The 24,184-nt window shown below is 38.6% G+C and overlaps 1 protein-coding gene across 1 annotated transcript in view; it reads right to left on the bottom strand.

The window, feature by feature from the left end:
• Positions 1–5,017: 5,017 nt before the first annotated feature.
• Positions 5,018–24,184, bottom strand: part of LOC121089966 (testis development related protein) — a 28,917-nt gene continuing 9,750 nt past the window's right edge. Inside the window, exons 2-4 of the mRNA XM_040597820.1 lie at positions 20,576–20,637; positions 10,375–10,478; positions 5,018–8,289 (exon numbers count right to left, since the gene is read on the bottom strand). Of these exons, the coding sequence (XP_040453754.1) occupies positions 7,944–8,289; positions 10,375–10,478; positions 20,576–20,637 (512 nt within the window). The 3' untranslated portion in view covers positions 5,018–7,943. The remainder of the gene's footprint in view (positions 8,290–10,374; positions 10,479–20,575; positions 20,638–24,184) is intronic.

Here is a 24,184-nt window from a genome sequence, read left to right as displayed (position 1 = left end):
TATGACGAAGCATATGTCCTTAGGAGAGGGGACTACAGTCCCACCTCCTGTTTTCCCAATAAGCAGTCTTGATGAAAAGAAATTTTTTTCCTTCTATACGTTGAGCGTCAGTGTAAGCCTAGACCCTTAATATCCAACTAAGGCTGCCAATTCACTACAAAGATACCACATCAATAAAGCAAACTATCAAATGTTTGTAAATAGTTGTTAAATTTTGGTTCAGAATATTGAAGTATTAGCTAATTATGCTATTCATTTGCACTGTTTCTATGCTTTCAGCTGCAAGGCTCAGGTCCAGCCCCTTAAGAGACACTGAAACTTAATTCCCAACTCCTGCAAAGTTCGGTAGGATGAAGGTTACCTTTAAAGTTTAGTTTCTGTACCCAAGGACATGACAGGTAAGTGGATTCAGAATGTGAGAGGTGAGAATGCCAGTGAAGGTGGGTTTCTTTTGGTTCCCATGGGCTGTTCTCTGTGCAACACGCAGATTTGTCCCCACTGCCTTTCAGACATGGTGGCAATGCTTATTTCCCACAGGTTTATGTGTACATTTTTCTACAAATATGAATAAAACATGTTCAGCTTTACATATGATGTACTTCGTGGGTACTTAGCCATTGCGCCTTCAGCTGAAAGCCCTTCTAACAATTTTCAAAGCATACACAAACAGTCGTCACAATTCTAAATTTCCTTAATTTTTATATGCTCTTTCCACTTGAATACTATATTCCTATGGTATTTATAACAAAATAATAATGGAAGAACACTTAATTTGCTGAAGTCAGTTGTCATTCCCACATAATGCTTAGATGACAGAACAAACTTCTGCATGTTTGGAGCACCTCTCCCCCTGTTTTGGTCCCTGTTATTCCCTCAGACATAGTTATTTTTAGACTTTTTCCTGCTGGAGACTTGTAAAGCTGTAAACCTGTAGTCCTTTTCTTAACTTGATGGTGTCCCTTTAGAACTTATTTTATAAGTTCTAAAGGCTAATTTATAAAAGCAATACTTTGGCAGTATTTTCCTAAGTCACCAAAACTAGATATACTGTACTACAACGCGGCAGCCCTGCAGCCGCGTACCCCAGCCTGTAACTCTGCTGGGTTTCCTTGCTGGGCCTGATCCAGCGCCTTCATCTGCAGCCCCTCTCCTCCTCCTGCGCTGAAGCATAACCGTGTTCAAACAGCCACTGGGCAAGAGTGAGACCACCACTAACCAGGACGGTGTTGCTCCACTGCCTAGTTAGCCACTTCGCATCAAGCGCAACAACTTTTAACAAGTGAGGTGGCAAGCACCCCGACCTGGAACACCTGCGAACAAGGCTCTGTGTGTGAGGCCTTCAACCGGCTGCAGCTACGTGCATCATAGCCACAGGGAGAGACTTCGGGCCACCCACCTCATGCACTTCTGCCAAGGAGGCTCTCACGTGTATTTTGAGGATCAGGCTCCACCAGTACGTCTGTGAGGACCCTTCGTCCAGCTTCTGATTGCTCGAAAGAGCATGCCTGGGGCAGGAGGTGGAAGCCAGGCGCAGAGCACTCAAACCACCGTCTTGCCCATTCCCAAACTGTCAAGTTCAAAGTGATGCTTCTTAAATTTCCAGATTCACAGGTTTAGAGGAATAAAACAAACCAAACCCAACCAATGAAAAATCAACCTTTAGCATGTCATTCATCTGCTAAGAGGGGGGAAAAAGAAATACTATCCCAACGCTAACAGGGAATCATCAGGAATGCCAGGAAGGAGACGGAAGGATGGAGAAAGCTCTTAGAGATCTCAGGAATCTGGTAAGACAGCAGAGAAGGGGAGGAGGCTGAAAGTACAGTGTTTGAAGAAAAAACAGGATACTGTATGGAGCCCTTTAGTTCAGCTACAACTTCAATAGTTCAATCTCACCAGCACTTAAGTTCTTACTGCAGGCTGGCCAGATATGCTTTCTACTAAGCCCACGTTTAAAGGTACAGTCTTCTACCACCTGCACTCACCACCTACATTTTTGATCAATTAAGTCTAATTTATAGGCATAGTAGTACAGAACAGATCTAGAGAAGTCCTTGCTGTGAGTTAGCACACCAACGTTAAAGGCGCCTAAAACCTTCGTTTTGTACCTGTGCACAGAGCACATTCTTTCCAGCTGCTCATCACTGCCAAAAATCATGTTCTTGAAGAGGATAATCAAGAAAAAACACTGGCAAAGAGGACTAGCTGTATGCTAGTTCTGATCCTCTAACACTAAAGCCCTGGCCTAATAGCGAACATTAATACTACCCACCCTAGGAACACTTTCAGATCTTCTGGACTTCTTACTTCTCTTTATACCATGCTTTATTCCTCAATGCCAGAACATCTGCTCCTTCACTTGTCTTGAAAATCTTCTCCTGTCCCCAGTGCAGCCAGTTCTCACCACAGAGGGCAGGAGCTCAGACCTTCTACTGTGGCTAAAGATGCCAACAGGCCGTCCACCTTGGCAAGAACGGTTTGGTTCAACATGCATGAGCTCTCTGGCAGGCAGCAGCATGACAGCCACACTGTACAAGCAGGTTAACATGCTTCAGGAGATGGTAGAGTTTATAAAAGGAAAAAAGATCAAGGAGGTATTTCATTAGGTCTCCAATTTTCACAATACCTATGTGCAGCATTACTGTATCTGCAGAATGACTTCTGGGAATCTTGTGCTCCATCCTATCAAACAATAGTTTACTTCCTAATGGGAAATGATGCTTGACTTGTTTTCCTTTGTTTGTCCTGCCAAATGCTGGTTGCCAAGTTTCTGTCTAAATGTTCAAAAGATAAACTGTTCACAGGCGTTAAACTGAAGGCAAGTCTGCCTAAAAGTGGGTGTCTATCATGACAGAAACAGCAAAGACTAGGTCTTTATGTAATCAGAGAGAATTGTCTTTGTATATGGGGACAAGTACAAAAATAAAACAAAGCAAAGAGTAATTAATATTCATTATCTTGCACATAAGGAAGCTTTAGCAGTAAAATAATAACAATATACCAAGTACAGTACTTGGATTCTGCATACATGAGTCTCCCCTCCTTTCTCCAGCATGAACACACGCACCACAGTATTTTCTCCATCTCTCCAACACCAGAAGCATGTAGCGCCATAATCTTATGCAGAACTGCAAGACTCCTGAACAAACCAGATGATCAAGACAACAGCATTTGGGGGTTCAAGGAAAGAAGTACAAGGTAAGACAGGCCAGAAGACAGAAAGGAATCGTTCTGTATCAAATCTGAACTGGTTTACTATACAACCTCAAATATTTAAACCAGCTAATTCTCTGAAAAAATTATTTTAACTCAACTGTGTAGTCAGTCTTCCCAGTACAAGGGGTTAGAACAACTAGAAAGCAAAATATGAAATCATTATTTTCAATAATGGACAAATTAGTTTTACAAAATACAGCTGTGCATTTTTCTCTGCAGAAAGTAATGCTTTTTCTTTTCCAATAGCAAACTCAGAGTTCAAAACATGTTATTAAGCTTTCACTAGTGTTATTTGGGTCTCAAAAGCGCAAAAAAATTAAGTGCCAGCCTAGCTTTTACTTATATTACGGCCTTGAAAAGAATATACTCACTTTCTTGCATCTTTTAGTAAACACTAGACACAGAACAGTAAAGTTTTCTTCACAAATACAGAGCAGGTATTTCTTTAATCAGTACCAATGATAACAGTTGCTAAGTATCATATGAAAAACATCATCTCCTCACACTTTGTTTACTATTATATTTTTCATATAATTTTCCTTTGTTGAAATCCCAATTTTCTGATTGTTTTCATACTCTTTTATTACTTTGTAACAATGTAAGAAACATTTTCTTTCCACTATTATGCTGGTTGCATTTACAATAAATGCCACTCTCAATTTCTACACTGGATTCTTTGCCTATCTGTCCAATTCCGTCTTGTATGCTACAAAGCAGTCATGCTACAAGAAATTCTTGAGAGACAGACAGATATCTAATAATACACACCTTTGTAAACTATCACCAGTGACTAAACCTTTTAGGAAATCACTTTTCTTCTTCATCGTGCTGGTTTCATTTCCCAGATACATCAGAAACCAACGAGCAGGCATTTAGGAAAAAAAAACCCAACACACCTTCATGTTCTTTTCAGACTGTACAGAGGCAGGGACCTATAGTTTTGTCACATGACATTAATATAAATTAACAAGCACTTCAAAATTTTTCAAAATTGAGGCAGATGCCAGGCCAAATTCACCTGGGCTGTGGGAACAGCTATGCTCAAAATTTGGCAAGGTCCTTGACTACCCAGGATCTGGAAATGCAAGTCCCTCCGCTTCCTTTCGCTAGCCCAGATGTACGCCTGACCCACCTGGGTACAGTCAGAGGCATCTCGATATAAGGGGTTTTTCCCCCTAAGAATGTAACTTGTATGAATAAAATTTTGTGTTTCCGCTAATTCACACACTCTTGGTAAGAAACATTTTGCCTCAATGTCCCCTGCTAAGTCCATTTAAACAACAACAAAGCCAGCGGACTAAAGTGGAAGAACGAGAAGCTGACAATACACTTCTTTCTATAGCTGATCTACTGGTAACAGCAGCTGCATCTCACTTCTGTCACAGTCCAGGACGTGCAGGTCTCACCTCATTATGGGGCCAGTGTATGCAAGAGCATTCCAGGTCTTCCAGTTTACATGTAGCTGGTGAAATCCTTAGGGAAAGAATGCAGCTCTGCCCAAGCTTTCATAACAGCCAATAAATTAAAAAAAAAAAAAAAAGTTTAAACCAATAAATACCAGCAAAAAAGAATAATAAATTGATGTTTGTCAAACCCAATGACTTCTTCCCTGTGAAAGCAACGCATCATGCTTTAAATTGAGGATGCTGCAGCTTCCGAGATGGCATGATGCACTGAGTTTGGACAATCACAGCTATTACTTCCTTGGCTGTATTCTACAAAGATGCACACAACGTCCACACAGATGGAAACAATTCACATGACAAATAAAATGGGACAAAAAAAATAATAGAATAAGGCATTTCAGTTCAAACTAAATCTTTATTCATATGGAAAATAGCTACTTTTCTTTTTGCAAATGATGCTAATAAATAAAAATACTCAGAAAGAACTTTGCTTAGAGTTAAGTGACTAGTTACAGCCACATGAAGCTTTTAATTCCCGTTAAAACCACGCCAACAATCATGCAGATTGGCTATGAGAAAGCAATATAAACTATATTTTATTTTGTGCAATCTTATCATAAATCTTAATGCTACCTTCCTCTAAACCATTTCACATAGATTGAAATGCAACTTCAAAACAAATACTAAGGGACATATTCTACACTTATTCCACATATGGAGCCGTGTATAGCTTAAGCCCGTAAATGTATAATGTAGTCAAGCATCTAAAAAAAGGTAAAAGAAAAAGAGGACCCCATTCTGAAAATTCAGACAAGTTTATAAACATAAAAGCTCACACCAGTGAGTTCTCAACAGACAAATACATTATTAAAGCATAACAATAAATTATATTAAATTTAATAACGTTCATCCTTAGAATGGTTATTTCTGAGAAATACCACTTAAAAAGCACACCAAAAACTTTCATCACTAGGATTAAACCGTAAGTTTACATATCTCAATTTCCCACTTCGATGCAATTTTGTTTTACAATAGGCTTCAGCGTTGTGAGCATATTCTTTACCATACATTTAAAAACAAATTGAAAAATGCTGCAGTTAAGCTGTGCATCAAACACATCATCAAGGTGAGAAACAGGCACTTGACAGTATAATGTGCAAGGCAAAACCTTTACTCATCACAGTATAAATAGTTTCTTCAGGAGTGAAATTAAAAGTTCTCAGCCCATCTTTGAGAGCAAAACATTGAGGGCTGCTAGCAGATCTTTTTCCATTCTTTTAGGTCAGCACCAACAACCAAATTAAATACTAGCTCATGCCTTAGAGGGTATTCCATGAACTATAAAATGCAGCATACTTTACCCAAGAATACTCATTCTTTCCTATAATTAACCTCAGCATACGTACTTGCCAAAGGCAAATACAGAGTTTATTCACAGACTAAATGATGCGATATAAATGCTAACTCTTTCTCCTCTAGTCGTATTTTTCTTAATATATAATGCCAATTTTACAAATACATTTGCCAGTTATAAGATCCTGTTTTGTAACACAAAACGCTGATGTTCTTTTATATAAACTTAAGAACATTGCCTTTTAATATCCTACTAATACTGGGGGAAAAAAACAAAGCCAAAGACATTTTGCTACAGTTTCCCTCCAGGCACATCTCAACAGGAATCTCAAAAAAATAGCTATGCAGGAACTGTAAGCCAGAAATATTTACGTGAAATGGAAGAGAGAGGTGAGATCTAAGAAAGGGGTAATGTGGCAGTAACAGAAACATGGTACAACCTTAGAAGAAAAGCGCATGCATCCCTTTTCATCAGCATAAGCTTCTTGCAAAAACACGTTTACAAGACATCCATTACACAAAGGTAGATGGTTTCTTTCAAAAATGCTGATTTTCTCCGAAATGCTAACCTGACCTTCCGACTGTACCGGCCATACTGCTAGGCAGTCAACAAGTTTTCAGTTCTGTTATACCAGTTTAACAATCCGGAGAGAAAAGGCCTACTGTTCATTTTTTCTGAAACTTTTGGTTTGATTTTTTTCCATGAATGTTAAAGTAGTATTTATATAGGTCATATAAACAAAATGGAAACCAACTTTGGATCTGACATCAGCCGCACTGCTAATGAAAGACAATATGCTAGAAAGAGGCACTTTTAGTATCTTATATACATTTCAAATCTCAAGTTTAACACTTCACCTTCTTTTACCAAAAAATTAAAGTATCAGTAGCTAGTAAGACAGAGCTTTATAACAACAATGCTTCAGAAGTTGTATGCATGCACATACTTGCAATGGCTCAGTTACTCAGTTACCCTGAAAATGCGGGAGTGTAATTCAATCACTGCTTATGGGGCAGGAGGGGAAGGAACAACCCAGTACAAGACAAAAAAGTTGTTTATAGAACAAGGATCGGCTACTGTAAAAAATGAAAATGTATGCCCTTCCATAAGGAGCAACTTATCCCTAGATTCAGCACTACGGGTACTGAATACAGAGATCATCTTATACTCTGCTAACTGCTGCTTTCCAAATTTTCAATCATTTTTATTTTTGGCATAACGTGTGTCTTAAAAAGTGAGAAGCTTAGCTTTGTCAAACAATGTTCAATATATACATATACTAAAAAAAAAACCAAACACAAACCAACAAACAAAAAAACCCCAACAAACTCTGGAAGACCCATTTGACCTGACTATTGGTGAAGATCCTGTGGTGGAAGGAGTTACATTAGAATAGTATTTTCCTATTTCATACGCAGTATAGCACATTGTGACAGTTGAGCATCTTGTTTGCACAAGCTGAAGCATATGCTGAGGCTGAAGATTTGGAAAACAGTCTACTAAGTATAAGCATTCTCCCTGCAAGCGACATATCAGTATTCTTAGTTAAAAAGGGACAGCATCAAAACTAAAATTTTGAGTGACCCTCAAACACCAGAAAAAAAAACCAGGACCTCAAGCTAGTGGAAGTTCCTACATAAGGCAGTCAAATTTACAACCAGTGTATACATTCACTAAGGAATTACATTTTTTTGGTAAAACCAACAATCCAACATACTGCAGAGTCTGAATGTGAAATATAGGCACAAAATAGATTCTCTGTTTTTTCTTTAAGTGTGGAAAACATAGCTATTTAACAATGTAATAGGAAAATTTACTATCAGATGAGCAAAAATTTGTAACAATCTGAATAAAACAAAGTACTGTATAAAGGTGCAATATTGAGCAGATTTGATTTTGGTTTAACCATACAAGTAAATCATGGAACCTTTCTCTTCTTATCTATAAAGCATTTCACATTACTAGTATCATTCTAGTTCTTCCCAGTTGTCAGTAAGGTTACCTTTGCTTTGACGTCTAATACTAACCAGCTTTCCAGCTGATTTGATACTCCACCTGGAACTGTTTCCTGAGCTGGCCAGGTTTGTGTATTTTGTGGAGCCTTTGGTTTCATCTTCCCAGCCTGACCAGGCTGTATAGTCATTTAAAGTAGTTGCTGCATCACTGGTAGAGTCAGCAGTGGTAATCTGCGGTGGTTCCCATCCCTCAATCTCATCTGGTTTCCTAGATGGGACATTCTGCTTTATCACCAAACTGTCCCAAAAACCTGGCTTCTTTTCAGACTTCGTCTCCTCCTTTAACTTTAGATTTGTTCTAGAAAGTAAGTGATGAGGTGATTAATTTCTTCATTTAACAATGCACTTAATACCCCACCCGCCCCATGAATTACACAGAACTGCCTTTGCAACTTTATTAAGTATTTTAGCATGCGTTAGAACAATTTAGAACTTTAATCAAACTAACCCAAAAAACAAACCCAGAGGAAGGACAGTAGAAGGAATATGAAAATGTTTTTCCTACCACCAGCTTTAACAATCACTCACTATGTTCCTCAGCTTCATATACCTCTTATCACCTTGCCAGTTAAACATTATATCCTAAAATAGTTGATGCACACAGCATTAGGACTTTTAAAGATACCGGCATTTATTTCATAAAGAACTACACAATATTTTGAAAACAGTTGTTTTGTATTTATGGTAAGAATACCCAAAATTCCCCTCCCCAAAACAAGAGAAAAAACCAACCTTAGTTGTAATTTCTCTCTCAATGAGACATTGGAAAGGCTACTCATATCACCACCTTTCTTACCCCCTTAAGCACCTTCAATCTGAATTATTTCATATTTACAGTGTGGAGTACTTAAAATACAGAATGTCAAACATTTATGCATAAGTTTACATGCAGGGTTACGTATGTAATCAAATAATGGACCATAAGGAAAGGCTGAATACCAGTGGTGAAACACACAGCTTTCGGGGTTCAATGAGCTAAACAGCAAATTAAAAACATTATCTGCTAATAGCATACAAATTCCTTCTCCACAAATAAAACCACCACTGAATTTTTTTAAAATATTTCTATTAAAAAAGCTTTTTTCCATTAATGAAAGCTTGACAGTAGCATATTTAAAAACAAGCAACTGAACCAACACTTTTAAATTACTTTACTGAATTCTGGATTTACGATTATTCAGAATTTTCATATTGCTAAAGCCAGTCACAGACTCTGAACACTCTTCTCATATTTTATAAGCAGTGCACTTGAAAAGTTGCATTTTTCTTTCAAAGTAAAGTAAAAACTACGATATACAATTCTAGGAAAATTTCCCCAAACTTAAAATACAGGCCATTTTCACAGTAATGCTAAAATAGCTCTCCACATTTGTGGTAGCTCTGTTTTCATACTTCTGCTCTCTTCACCAGGTACTTGATTCTTATATTCAGCATCAATTGCAAAGGATCCTTCAAGCAACCTAGCGTCCTAATAACACCATAAAATTGTACAGGGACAGTAGCTGGGAACTTTTGGAAAGTTTTATTGAACAGGTTCAAATGGAAATGTATGTATTTACATTCTAAATCACTTTTACATATATATACACACATATATATGTATTTTCACACACACACACATCCACGCACATATATATATATATATATACACACACACACATGCATACTGAAATATATATATTTCAAAGTAAACTGGAAACAAAACATACTATAGCAAGTCTTATCAAAGCTAATATTTGGCTGGAACAGCTATACTGATGAGTAGCACGTTTTTCCTATTTGTAACTAAGGTAGGTAGGTAGCATGCGTAGGTAAAGCCTACACGTACTTGTAACAGCAAAACTGTACCGGGAAGAGGTCTGTTCTGTTCAGAGAACAGCTCTAACCGTACCAGCAGTGCAACTGTTCCAAGCAAACACCTCAGCTCTGACAGGAAAGATTTGCACATCCTGGCACAGCTACTTCTCTTTTTTACATGTAGACAAGACTTCAAAGGAGAAAGTAAAGCATGTAAAAAAAAGGAATTTCTAAACCCAACCATCACTAATCCTTAAGAGGAAAGGGTGGGAATGACCCTTTTTACTCAGAAACCTTTACTCCTTTTCTACAGTAAAAAATCGTCATGCAGCTAAACTCCCTTTTCTTCCTGACAGACCAAAAAAGGTTATCAACAATATCCATCCTGTCCTAATACAGCATGCCTTATTCATCGTAAGCTTAACATCTATGTAATTTGGAAATGCACATAAACTTTCTTCTGTGATTTAACTTCGAGAAGTTGAACACTACTGTTTCTCAGTGTCTACTTTCACTGCTTTGCACAGCTATTTTCTGTTCCAGTTTGTGTATTTTAATAGCAGATAGACCAATTGGTTTGACTCACCCTTTGGATTTTGGAGATTTACATTCTGCTAGCAATTGCTGTTCATCATCTTTATTGAACATAGACGTCACTTCCTTCCAACCTCGGAAACTTGCACCTTGAACCTATACAGAAAAGTAAACATCCTCATAAATGTGAGTTACAGGCTTACAAGCACAGAGTGCGGCTGCCAGGCAGCAGCAGCCCTACCTCTGGTGTGCTGCCCAGCTGGGGGCACCGCAGCTCTGCGCAGCCTGCAGAGGACAGCCACATCCTCGAGAGTCAGCTGGGTTACTGCAGCAAGAGCCCCTTCCTGCAGAGCAAAGACTACAAAACCTTGCCGGTTTGCAGAGTGATGCAAGTGATGGTGCCAGTGTGTACAGCTGGGCTCCTGGATGCTCTTCTGCAGGCAGGAGCTGCTGGCTTCATTTTAATATATCACATTAAGAAGGGAATCTAGGCAGCTTAGGGAACAGTTTCAGAGGCTTCAGTAGACAGAAATTAAATGAACAGCTACTGCTAGAAGGGGCTACAACAGATAGGACAGCCAGATGAATTATGAAACTCTTAAGATTTAACCTGCTTCGCACTCAACGTTCCTATTTTTAACTCACCAAAACTACTACTTCTGGCCCCATGAGCAAAAAGGGTGAGAGCACTGGCTAACCACTGGAATATAACACATGACACTGGTGCACTACTGTGTAGTCTCTAAATTTACTGTGACCATTAAAGGTGTAGCATAAATTATTATTTCAACATTATTAAAGGTTTTGTTCCCTCTCCCCTAAAGCAAAATAAAACAGGTAGTGGCTTTTTGTATGTTGATAGCGTGCTTAGGGACTCCTAACAGAAATGCTCGCATGCATGTCAAGCAGAGCATGAAAGCTGCTGCTCTTTCTTGCAGGATCTAGGAAGAATGGCAGAGCAAGTCTATCAATGCTACTTGATTACATTAAAAAATAAAACAATATATTATGAGGCATAATAAACAATCACAACAAAATCGTAGTTGTCGATACAAGCAGAGGCTAATTATTATACTTCATCTTTTTTGCAGAACTCATTGGTGCAAATAGTATCAATTTAACATTCAGGTTTTAACTGATTACAGTTTATAACTGGTATGTCCACATAGGCCTTAAAACACGTGAAACACCACCTACGAATTGAGCACAAACACCAGACAGGAAAATACTGGTACTGCCAACTCCTCACCTGGAAGATACCAACAACCTCCACCATTTACAGCACCCTTGTTATTGCATGTTAGTCAAGGAGTATTTCCATCTCCTGTTCCCCCATCTCACTCTGTCCTACACCTTCACTTCTCACCCACCTTCCCTACTCACATCTGAACTGCCTCAGCCACTCCAGCTCAGGAGACATAGCAGGTCCATTTTAGGGTCAGGAGGGAGGTCTAACCTGGACTCAGTTTCACTTTGGTTAGATGCAAACATGGATCCAGCTTTGGGCAAAGCTCTGGAGAACTCTGGAAGAGAGAAGGCTGAGCAAGCCCAGAGCAATTTCCAGCTCTTGTTCATGGGATATGGACAGACCAGGTGCATGAGAGACAGGTTCACCACAACCCAGGCCTCCACAACTGTGCTGCTCATGTCTTAAACCCATACCCAATCTCACCAGAAACCACAGCTTTCCTCATGGCTTCACAAGCAAATGAACAGCTTCTATGTATTTTTTCCCCACTATCACAATAAAGTGAGTACAGACATAATAAGCAAACTCTCATGTTTAAATTAAACATACACTTTCTATTTTTAATTGTGTTAAAAATATAGAGACAGCCAATTTCAACCTTGCATCCCTGTGGCTGAGTCGCCATACCCATCTCAAAGATGACTGGTACTGTCGATAGTATAAACCAAAACCTGACAAACTGCAGATGATACCTTCAAACAGGTACCTTGCTATACAAAACCCTTGTGTTTAAACTATCAGCCTCTCCAAGCAGTACTCAACATTCAGCGCTTCCGTGGTGCAACTAATGGTCTAAAACATCAATTTCAGTCTAATAAAGGCTTAAACCCATTATCTGTTTTTGTTGGTTCAGTTTAATTCTTGAAGAAGTCTAACATAATGACTTGTTACCCTGATTTGGCTTCCTCTTACTGCAAAGTACTTCATCCACAACAAACTTCCAAAACAAAAAAAAAAAAAAAAAAAAAAGAAGAAGAAAATAATCTCCAAGAAGTTAGCTCCTGAATGATGAAGTTTGTTTAAAGAAAGACGAAAAAAAGAGAGAAGAAAGAGACACACCCTAGAAAGCACTTAGCTTTTCATACGTTCAAAAAATCCTTCACCTTCTGTTATCTAATTATACTATTTTAGGCCTTTTGCAGGAAGGAACCTTTGCTACTATAGGCAAACCCACAATTAAAAGCAGCACATAGGAACTTACTGCCTTAATCCTTTAGGCCTTTAAACTGGAAAAAGACCCAGTTATACCTCAGTGATCTAATTTATATATGTTTGTCTTTCTTCACTAATGATGTTTCATCAAGCCATTGCCACATAATAAATCTGTAGATTAAAAAGAAAAACAAAAAAACCAAAACACCTTGTTACTGGTTTTCAGATAGCAATTTAATACAGAGAACCATCTTAAATTATACATGCCTTTACAGAACAGCATCAATGAAAGACTATTTGGATATAAGCATTCATTATTTATTGGGGTCCAGCGGAGGGCTACAAGGATGGCGAGGGGACTGGAGCATCTCCCTTGTGAGGGAAGGCTGAGCGAGCTGGGCCTGTTTAGCCTGGGGAAGACTGAGAGGGGATCTTACCAATGCCTACAGGTACCTTAAGGGCGAGTGCCAAGAGGATGGGGCCGGGCTCTTTTCAGTGGTGCCCAGTGACAGGACAAGGGGCAATGGGCACAAACTGCAACACAGGGAGTTCCAGCTGAGTATGAGGAAGAACTTCTTTCCTTTGAGGGTGGCAGAGCCCTGGCACAGGCTGCCCAGAGAGGCTGTGGAGTCTCCTTCTCTGGGGACATCCAAAACCTGCCCAGACAAGATCCTGTGCAACCTGCTCTGGGTGACCCTGCTTTAGCAGGGGGTTGAACTAGATCTCCAGAGGTGCCTTCCAACCCCAGCCATTCTGTGATTTATACACACACTTACACTCAATGTAAAAAAGGATATACCTACTTATACACCTTCTTTTAATCTAGTACATCATATGTACTTCACCGATAACGATGCCAACCTTTGATGCATTGCTTTGTATACCCAAGCAAACCTCCAGGAAAAAAAAGGAAAAAAACACCCCACAACCAAAACTATTTCATAATAAAAGCCTGTTAATATCTAGCCACAAGCTTTCCATATTTTTAACTTTAGATATTTTAAAATTTAGGCCCTATTCTGACTTTCAGGTATCTTTAAGAAAAATTATTAGAAAAGTTCTGTTCATCATCAAGCAGATAGCATGTACAGGTCTCCAGCTAAAATTTTACAAACTCTGCACTCTTTCTACCTGTATGTAAATCAGTATCTATGTAGACACTATACCATTCCTTCAATATTTTCATAAACAAGTACTCTCACAATGGATACATGGCATTTGGTAGGTACATACAAGGTTAATAATTGTGTAGCAGATTCTAATTTATTTATTCTTTTGACAACTAGTCCTTAGGGGAAACAGACAATAAACCTTTAAGACATACTTCCACCACTTAATTATTTCGGGTTTCCAAAGGAAACACTGCCAGGATAACCTACATAACAGCACCAACGTCCAAGTAGACCATATTTTGCTAATATGTGATAAAACTCACTGCACAAAGGCTACTGCATATTAAATGGACTAGGCTTAAAAAAACCCTGTAAGTGCAAGAGTAAAACCAGAACCTCTGCCTACCACGCTTAAGCCTCCTCTTCTACATCTGCCTGAACCAGCGCTGATCTTCTGAAGCATCTTTTCACTCAACTGAAGAGAGGCAAACAGCTCACTCTTGACAGTCGTCTCAGTGGTGCCATACTTAAGAACATAAATCTTAGCAAAGGAGGAGGTCAAAGAAGCTTTTTTCTAACTACTGAACTGTTTAAGACAACAATCCTTGGTTTTGACTAGGGCTGTCATCTAACTTTCCAATGCCCTAAAAAAAAAATCCTCAAAACAGCTGCATTTCTGTATTTCTTTCAGTGCTCTTCAAAGACTCTTAACCTACTGACAAGCACCACCACCAATGTAGCTTGAACAGAACTGCATCTGCTGGTAGGTGTAGCTGAGGAAGGAGATCTTGAAACCACCGTTTTTTGAAACCATGTTTGACATGCAGCAGCTGCAAAACCAAAAAACGCAGGAACCATCATTTTTATTATGCCAAATTCAGACAGCAGATCCATAAATGGATACTCTCTATTTAGAGGGATGCAGCCCTCTAGTATCTCAAAACAATGACTCTTGATGTTAGGGGAAGAGGCCCTAGAAACTGGCTATGCTATGCTCTCCCTGAACAGCATCTCCCATCACCACAGGCAAAGACAGACTGCCAGAGTAGATGGGCCAGTCCCTCAATCAGCCAGGAATTTCTTACATTCTTACAGAGCACACAGAGAAAGACTCAGACTCTAGGACAACTGGCTTTCTTGCAACGGATTTCAAAGGAAGGTCATTTTAAGTAAAGAAGAAATGACACTTCAGTAAGCAGAGTCCTCACCACACCAGAGATTTTGTTTTATGTAAAAAGATTAAAGTTATGCAAAGTATGAGAATACAGTACTGATATGGTCTTAAAAGCATCAAGCCACTTGCAGAAGTTCTGTATTTCAATTTTAGGATGTAATTGTCTACACAAACCTCACAATTACTACTGCTAAAATTTTCAAAAAAGTTTATATACCTAACTATCTTGTATTCTCAAACCTTTGAAGTATTTTTGCATGTGTCAGAGGAAAAAGAAATAATTCAACATTCAAAGTTCACAGAATCACACAGCCTTTACAGCTGGAAGGGACCTCTGGAGACCATCTAGTCCAACAACACTGTTCAAAGCAGGGTCAGCTCGAGCAGATTGCCAAGGATCACACACAGCTGGGTTTTTAATATCTCCACAGCTGAAGAATCCACAAACTCTCTGGGCAACCTGTTCCAGGGCTTGACCACCCTCACTGTGAAAACATTTTTTTAATTATGTTTAAATTATATTTCCTTTATTTCAGTTTGTGCCCATTGCCTCTTGCCCATTCACTGAGCACCAACGAGAAGAGTCAAGAGTGTATCTTTACACCCTCCCCACTGCTGGCATACATTCAGAAACCCTTCTTGTTGCTCTTCATTTTCCTCACCAGATTTAACTCTAGGTGGGCTTCATCTTTCCTAACACCACCCCTGCATGCTCAAAGAGTATTTCTATATTCCCCCCAGGTCACTTGACCCTGCTTCCACCTCCTGTATGATTCCTTTTAAATGTTTGACATTTTTCAGGAACATCTTGTTCATGCAGACCAGCCTCTTGCCACCTTTGCTGCTTTCTCTGCTTGATGGTTGGGCTATTCTTAAGCCTGGAGGATGTGATCTTAGAAAAACCAAAGCTGATTGACACCACTAGAATAGAGTCAGGTGTACAGTCAAAATTCCAGGTTAAAAATAATTCATAAAATCAAATGAAATGCACATAAGGGACTGCTAAAAAGAGAGAGCACTATTAAGAAGAACTAGCATTGTAACATCAGACATTAGAAAGTCAAAGCCTTTAGAGGAGCAGGTTGGGTGCTGCAGTCTACTATTTTTCATAAATGCCAGTGAGAAACAGCAGAAACTTCCTGAGATGCTATTTCAGTATTCTGTGAAGTAGAATTATAGGCTGGTCTCATACCAGTTTGACTACGAGAGCACAGAGCATGCCTGTCAGAACAGCCATTAATAAAGTTTCTCCCATATCTTCCATTTTAGATCATGAAAATCCATGAAGCTCAATGCCCTATGCAATGATCTAAAAGGGTCAGTAGAAGTGAAATTACACTTACATATTAATCAATCAACTGGCAGACTACAGAAAACCCATCATCATTGCCTGTCCCAACAGGCATCTTGAAAAGCTCAAGCCCAGAGCACAGATTCTTCCCCTTCAGTAGAGGGAATTCCAGCTTATGAAGTACTCTTTCTCCACCATTTAAAGCTGCCATTTAATTAGCGTACCTTCTAAAGCTGGGAGTGCAAGTAGTCACTTCTAGAACATCATGTAAAGGACGCAGTCTGTATCACTAGTCAAACTGTCTGCTGTTTCTCCCTCTTCCTCCCCTCCCCTCTGTTTTGCCAATGCTTCAGTATCAGTGCCCATCTGTCAGGCAGATTCCCAAAGAGAAATCTCACAAGGTGGCAGATCCAGTTTATCAGACACTGCTGCTGAAAAGGGTCAAAAAAGTCCATTGCCTGCTCACATTAATACTGCCTTCCTTATGCTATGGTTTTGAACTTGTGTGATGCTGTGAAAAAACAGTTCAACTCAATAAGCCAGTAGAAATCTAACTCATTCATTTTTTGCATTCTTGTGGGTTAGTGATAAGAATCAGCTCATTAAAAGATGCCAGTCACCAAAGAATGTGGAAGTTAGGGGCAATAGCACCTTTTCTGTAGCAGCAACTACTTTATCAGCTCAAGCACCCTCTGGAAGTTGCAGTCATCTATCCACTTTCTTCCATACATACAGCTTTGCACATACTGTATGGCTTCCCCAAACTGACCCCCTAAGCTTCATTCTATAAACTCAACCTTTATAGTAAGAGTTTTGTGCTCTGTTACCTGTATTAGTTCAAGTGAATCACCTGTACATAAACTGTGTATGGTAACTACAATTTTCCTTTCTTTAGATAGAACAGGGAACAAATGTCTGCTGACAGTTAACTTTATGAAGTGCCACAGAAAGGGACAGCTCCTCTGAAAATGGAAGTATCCTACAAAACTGAGAGGTATTATTACCAAAAATGACTTTCGGTATACCATTTTTCACCACATCAACAAACTCTGCTGATGTACGTGACTCTCAGCTTCCCACACTTGGTAAATGGGCAATGAGTAATAAAAGAACAATTGAAGAAGTCTACTGCAAAACAGTATAGCATCACTGAGATGACTTTTCAGTTAATTTTACCATCAAAGGTACATAGTTCATCTTTAGAGCTTTGCTAGAGGGCAAAAAGGTTCACAAAAAATTAGGCTAAAAGGCAACAAACCAGGAATACTAACAGTCAGGTACAAACTAAAGAAGCAGATCAGTGCTAAAAAAAAATCAAAAAAAAAGTGCACAAAAAAAGTATGTAGATATAGATGAACATGTACTCCAGAGGAAGACTGTGTAAATTTAAACTGAAAACTGTTAAAGCCATCCATCAGATGGGTGTGGTTAACATACATGAACACCTTATTCTGGGAGGAAAAGAAGCACAGAATTCAATCAAGTCAAAGAATAATAGCAAGGATTTGGGACACTATGTAGAGGTACAAGACAAACAGTTTACATTTCAAAGCACGAGATTAAAGCGTGTTTGAGTATTACTCTGACTTTACTGGTACCCACTTACAAAGCAGCACCATTTTACTTTCAATACATTCCTGTTAAGACTTTTCTCCTTCCTAACTGCCTGGCAAGCAGGGCTCTGGAGCAAAGAAGTCATTCCCTGCAGGCTAGAACAACCCACATGACAGAGTCCTAGCAACCGAAAAAGAGCAATTACAGGGGATTCTTGCTGTATACCTGCAGTGAGAATCAGCATGTTCAATGCCATTGTGCAGTTAAGCAGCTAATCCCTAAAAGTCACTACTCAGCATGTATGAAATGAGATTTCCAGAAATTTATACTTGGGCCAAGTTTTAGCAGACCTTCACAAGTATTTTCACAGAGGATTGACAACTGGTGAATCAAAACCCTCCAGCAAAGTAGAGGCACTCCACAAAACACTTCCATTCTTTCTGTTTACATTTATAAAAAAAAAAAAAAAAAAAAATCTGTATTTTCCTCTCAACCTTGCCTGAGAAGAAACAATTGTTTGTTCCACAGCTTCCCTCCCTCCTCCTCCTGAAAAAAATGAGCCTAAAATAAAAAGCTAGAGATGGAATTTTCCATATAAGTACCTTACAGTTCAATAAAGTTACAACAAAGCGTTTTGTAATTAAAAAAAATGCCTGTCAGCTTTAATTAAAGAAGCATTGTTCCCACATTATAGGAAACCTATTCATAACATGCAAGAAATCAAATAACAGAAATGTGAAAAAACAACCCCCTCTCCAAATTTGTCTTCCAGATATCAAAACATTTTGGGGGCTGGGGGGTGAAATTTCTCAACTGTCGGTGGGCAAAGTTACTCTATTCTGTGGCACACACACAAAGTGAATCTCCAAGATTTACTCCTACCAGAATGTCCCAACGCCTCCAATTTAGTTATTACAATTATCTACTTTGTTTCTCAGAACTCTGTGTCTTTTCAAAAGCTGGCCTAAAAACAACCATAGATGAAGTCTGTGCTGTGCTTTTAATACAGAAGCTCAGCACGCAGGTGAGACCCCCCAAGCCAAGCTCTGCAGAGACCAAAGGGCCAGGTGCAGCGTGAACATGGGTTCCAGAGTTCTGCATTTTGCAGAAAACCACTAGAGGGTTCACAGTTCCTCACTTCCAGATGCCAGGAGAGCCTTTTTAACCAGTTATACCTGCCTTTCAGGAGAGCTGTGAGGAGGGAACTAGAAAAATTCAGCACTGCAGTTAGCCTGTCCTGGCTGCTAAGTGGGCAGCTTCCTGCATGAGCAGAAACTAAGACCATCTTCCAACCTCCACCTTCAGCTAGTAGGACCAGCTCCCACTTTTGCGCCTCCAAACCTAGGTCAAAGGTTTTCCTCGGCAAACGGGCATCAGGATTGTCCTAAAACTCGGGCTTTAAGAGACCAGGAATGCTGTCTCTCAGCAGGGCAGACACACCCTTTATCCATTGCCCCTTTCTTCAAGAACTTCATTGTTGTTCTTTACCATAATGGTTCAACACAAAGACTTTTATTCATGACACATGCACATGGAAAAGGCCACACATATAATTAATCAGTATTTTATTAACATATTCAAATATTTTTGAACTTCTGGAATATCACTGTACTGACAACTTCCAAGACCACAGAACAACCAAATAAAATATAGAAGTGCTTTCAGAAACAGTAATAGAGAAGATGAGAAGGATAAGGTGCTTTTTCTGTGAATACGTTTTTAAGACAACAGCGTTTTACTTTAAAAGACAAAAGTACTGCAGCTCAGTGGTTTGCCTAAGTGACTTTTTTTTAAGTCAAAACACACACTTAGGAAGCCTTCCTGAATGACTAAGGGGCAAAAAAGTTTCAATATAAAATAGATTAATTTTAAGATTATTTTCCTAAACATTCATAATCTGGCATAAAATAAACAGTAATTTGTTTTCATTAAAAAGAATACATTTCTTCTAAAAAGTAGAAAAAGGTATAGTACAATCTGACTTTATTTTCAGCAAAAATCATGCTGCATCTGAAGTAGAACAAAAAGAAGTAGCAAAGACAGATGTTCAGTTTATACATATTAATGTAAACTATCCTATTACACTAATGAACCTATTTTTATATGCTTTTCTCTATACCTACGGAATTTCAAAACAAACTCTAGCATATCGTAACAACTTCCAGTTCTTTCATCTTCTACTCATGTATTTTAAGAACATTAAAGAAGATTCTTGGACACATATCAAGGTAAAATATTGAACTTGTATGCCCACTTTTCTTTTCAGAAAGAGATAAGAAATAAAGTCCTTAACCTCTTGTGGTCGGAGAGTATGCTGAGCTACATATAATGGAATGAATACCCCAAATCCCTTCTACATTTCATGTTTTCATTGCTAGCTATAGCTAGCATTTAGTGCTTCCTTAGACTTCATTTATTCCTGTGGCTTATTTTCATTTTGTGTTTTAATATCTATCATGTGGAAGAAAAAAAAAAAAATTAAGATACCTTCCCCTCCCCATTAATGAAAGGAAATAAGGCAACTTTCTAACACTGCATTGCTAATATTACTTCAGTGAGAACCCCATGACCAAGTATCATACATAATTACAAAATCATCAGTGAAGTACGTAAACATCGTCCTTAATCAGGCTGTACATGAAAAACAGGTAGCTTCTTAACATACATTGACTGAAATATACATGATATAAAATGTTACACTTCCAAAGAACAGGTATTTACCTTTGTTGCAAGTTGTGACACTGAAGATGAAACTTCATCATGAAGAAGCTGGTCTTTATTCTCAAAAAAAGGATAAAGATAAAAAAGGCCCATAATCAGTTTTGGTTTGACAATTAGCAATGACACATTTTAGAATATTCATAAATGCTTTTATTCTATTCAGCCCCTCATAAAAGAAAATTGAGAAAATACAATCACAAAGCAAAACTAAGCAAAACCACTACTAAAATAAGAAATGTGAATAAAACTACGCTTAGAATGATGAAAAATGCTGCACAAGATGTAAAAAGCAAACCCAAACCCCTACAAACCCAAAAATCCCCCACCCCAGAGATCAAGAAAACCCTTGCATCATAACAATTTCAGTATAATTGAAATTAAAGATTTAAATTGATCTTAATAATTCTGTCTGTATTTTCTGGATCTTCACCGATTTTCTGAACACCACACTAGATGGTGGTCTATGCAGTATCTGTAGGCTGGGGGAAGAGGCACATCACTAAATTATTTCCTCCTTCACATTAAAAAGCATTACATTTCCTTAACTAAGGGACAGACTTTTGCCCACATTTTTTTCCCTGACATTTGTAGCTACAGGTTTCTGAAGAAAACCAGAGTACTGATGATGCCTGTGAAGGTAATTCAGTAGGACAGTATTTCTGTCCATCTCTGAATTAGGCTGGTGTCTTCATATACTCGGGCCATCCTGTTACTGTCAATGTTCTCTTCAAGACAGGAAAGTAAGATCATTGTCAGGAGTACTTTAGAGGCCAAAGAAAGATATAGAAAATGGGGCATCATGTACAGGAATTACATAATTTTCTCTTTATTCAGTCTGTGTTTTAATGAGAAAAACATTACTTTCCCCCCCCCCCGCCCCCTACATAGACCTCCAAATATAAACAGTCCCCAAGTACAAAACAAGAAGAGCTACCTATAACTGAAAATACTTAACTCCAGTTCCAAGAAAAAACAGAATTACAACAGAGTGGTTTATGTAAAGCATCTCTGAAGTGGCAGTTTGACAGAATCCCCTTTGTTCACTTTTTGCTTATTTCAGCCACTTACCGTTTCAAAACCAAATTTATCAACTCCTTCCTTTCCAACTAAAGTATATGCTACGGAGTAGATATGGTCTTTACTCTGTAAGCTTTATTTTTGTTTTAAGGTAATTCCACACACATATCCCAAGACCCAAAACACACAGTATCCCAGCTCCAACATGTTACCAAAGACCTCCTTCACAGCATCAGAAAGAGGCGAGAAAGCTGGCACGAGAAGCATTAGGTACTCCTAGTCATGTGGGGGCCCAGATGTACCTGCTTCATTTTGAGAGACTAGCTTCAAATCTCATGCATTTTTTTAATTTATTTTTAATAAATATATTTTTATCTTTATTTAATTGCCTACTAATGTCTCCATTTACTTTATAGGCAATACTTTATATTTTACAAGGGACAAGGACAGAGTTTGGAGCATTTCTAGAATGAGTATGAAGACCATCCTATTATAGTTCTATAATAATTGTATGTTGAAACAGAGTGATTTGTAAATAGCTAGCTTTACTTGTTGGGGTAGAAAAAAGTCAGGAACTTCTATTATCATCCAAAATGAGAATACTGCTTCCTGTGGATCTTAACAAGCTATTTAATTCCTGTATTTCAGTTAGCTGTCTTCAACACAGGAGGATATAATTGTAGATGGAATACCAAAAATGACAAAGTTAAGATTCATGTAGCACTCTTAAAATGAAACTAAATTACTTTTTCCCTTAGTTTGGTTTATTTATTTCCCTTTAAGAGAATCATTGGCAATATTTTAAATGGAACATACCATTTCAGAAGTTTCCTTATTTCTCTTCAACACTCTCAGCCCTTAAACTTTTGGATGACGTTGCAAAGCCTTAGACTGACTCTGCTTTGACACAGGGTAAGAGCTAGAGAATATTTCATCTGGTTTGTACAGATTTTTCCAAAGAATAAAAAAAAAACAACAAGGACTAGAAAAGCTTCAAGTGGAAGTATGTTAAGAGGAGAAATTATCTCAGATATCCAAAGCTGGCAGAGCTGTCTGTTTTAACAACCAACAATACTGTCTCCAGAACAAACAAGACACACTTAGTACCTTCCAAAGAAATAATGCCTCTCATTTTAATTCTTCCAGCTCTCCAAATATCTTAGGAAGGATAATAAAAATGTAAAAGTGCATAAAGAGACTTCATGCTTGACTGCAGAGAAAAGATGGAAGCATGAAGGTGCATAGCTTTTAGCAAGCCAGAGCACAAGGAAGCAAGAGCACGAAGCAACTTTCACAGTGAAAGCATTTAGAGGAAAACCACGAGATGCAATGAGCACTTCATACGGCTAGGGAATCAGCATAATAAAATATGAATACCATTGTTGATAAAAGATGTAATTCACAATAAATAGCAGACAAAAAGGGGTATTTACTTGCTTCTTTAAAAGCATGACAACTAGGGCCGTGTTTCTCTGTTAATACAGTGCTACATCTACTGGGCATACAAGGTGCTACCTCAGAAGGAGTAAGAGTAGTTTGCAGTAACTATGCTCATGCAGCAGAGGCTGATGGTAAGAAGACAACACAAAGTTAAAAGATATCAAATATAAAGATTAAAAGACACAAAACCCTCAAGAAAGCAAATGGTGAGAATCCAATACCTAAAGTACATTTTTTTGCAGTGGAAGACCCATCAAGTATCCATAGCATTCTTTTAAGATACACTGCCTAAGAAAAGGAGACTTGGACAACTGCAGCTGCTTGTGATGTCCATCCCTACATCCCATGTGCTCAACAGTAACTCTTGATTGAAACTGGCCACTATGTTTCAATGCAGTAGTCTGAAAGAGACCAGATTCCTCACGTTTTGTGGAAAATCCATCACTAACGAAAGCAGAGAGAAGCAGACTAATGCCCCACAGCAGGAAGAGAGCGCGGGAGGAGCATGTTTGGGGATCTGGACCCAGCCATGGCCCACACTGCAGGGAGGAACCAGCATACAGTGGTGATGGGTTGTGCATTAAAAAAAATATGACAGAGGGAAAGAGGAGAGGGAGGGAGGGGACCAGTGCAACCACTGGGAAGACCTGAGGAGAAAAGACAAGACCTCATATACAACCTGTCTTCACTTGTTACCCTCAGAATAGTTTCTGGTTTTCAGTGATACCCTTTAGTTCACCCTCTTCTGATACATATTCTCTATTTTTGTTACCATTCGGAGATCAGGGAGCCCATGATTTGTTTTTTCAAATTTGCTTTAGGGAACTGTACAGCTACATGTAGAGTAAAGATCAGTTTTCTTTATCATGCTGCGTAATGCATGCTGATGCTGAACACTTACAAATTATTTCAGTGTATTTTAATCTGGGCAGTTTATAATTATGACAATTCATTTTTTACTTCAATTTAAAAGAAAAATGTGAAACATTTAGTGTTTAGTAACTAATAGGTAACTAAATGCTAAAGCTAGTGGGAAATGCTGATCAGCAACTTGAATAGCCTTCCAGTTCTGGCAGGGGAAGGTTGGTATGTGCAGTGTGTTTTCATAAGGAAACAAGTGCCCTTTTGTTGGACATACTGCAAACCATAAGG

The sequence above is a fragment of the Falco naumanni genome, chromosome 6 (assembly GCF_017639655.2).
Source record: "Falco naumanni isolate bFalNau1 chromosome 6, bFalNau1.pat, whole genome shotgun sequence".
Classification (NCBI taxonomy): Eukaryota; Metazoa; Chordata; class Aves; order Falconiformes; family Falconidae; genus Falco; species Falco naumanni.
Note: the sequence above shows the minus strand (reverse complement) of the source record. Positions and strands in the feature narration are given on the sequence as shown.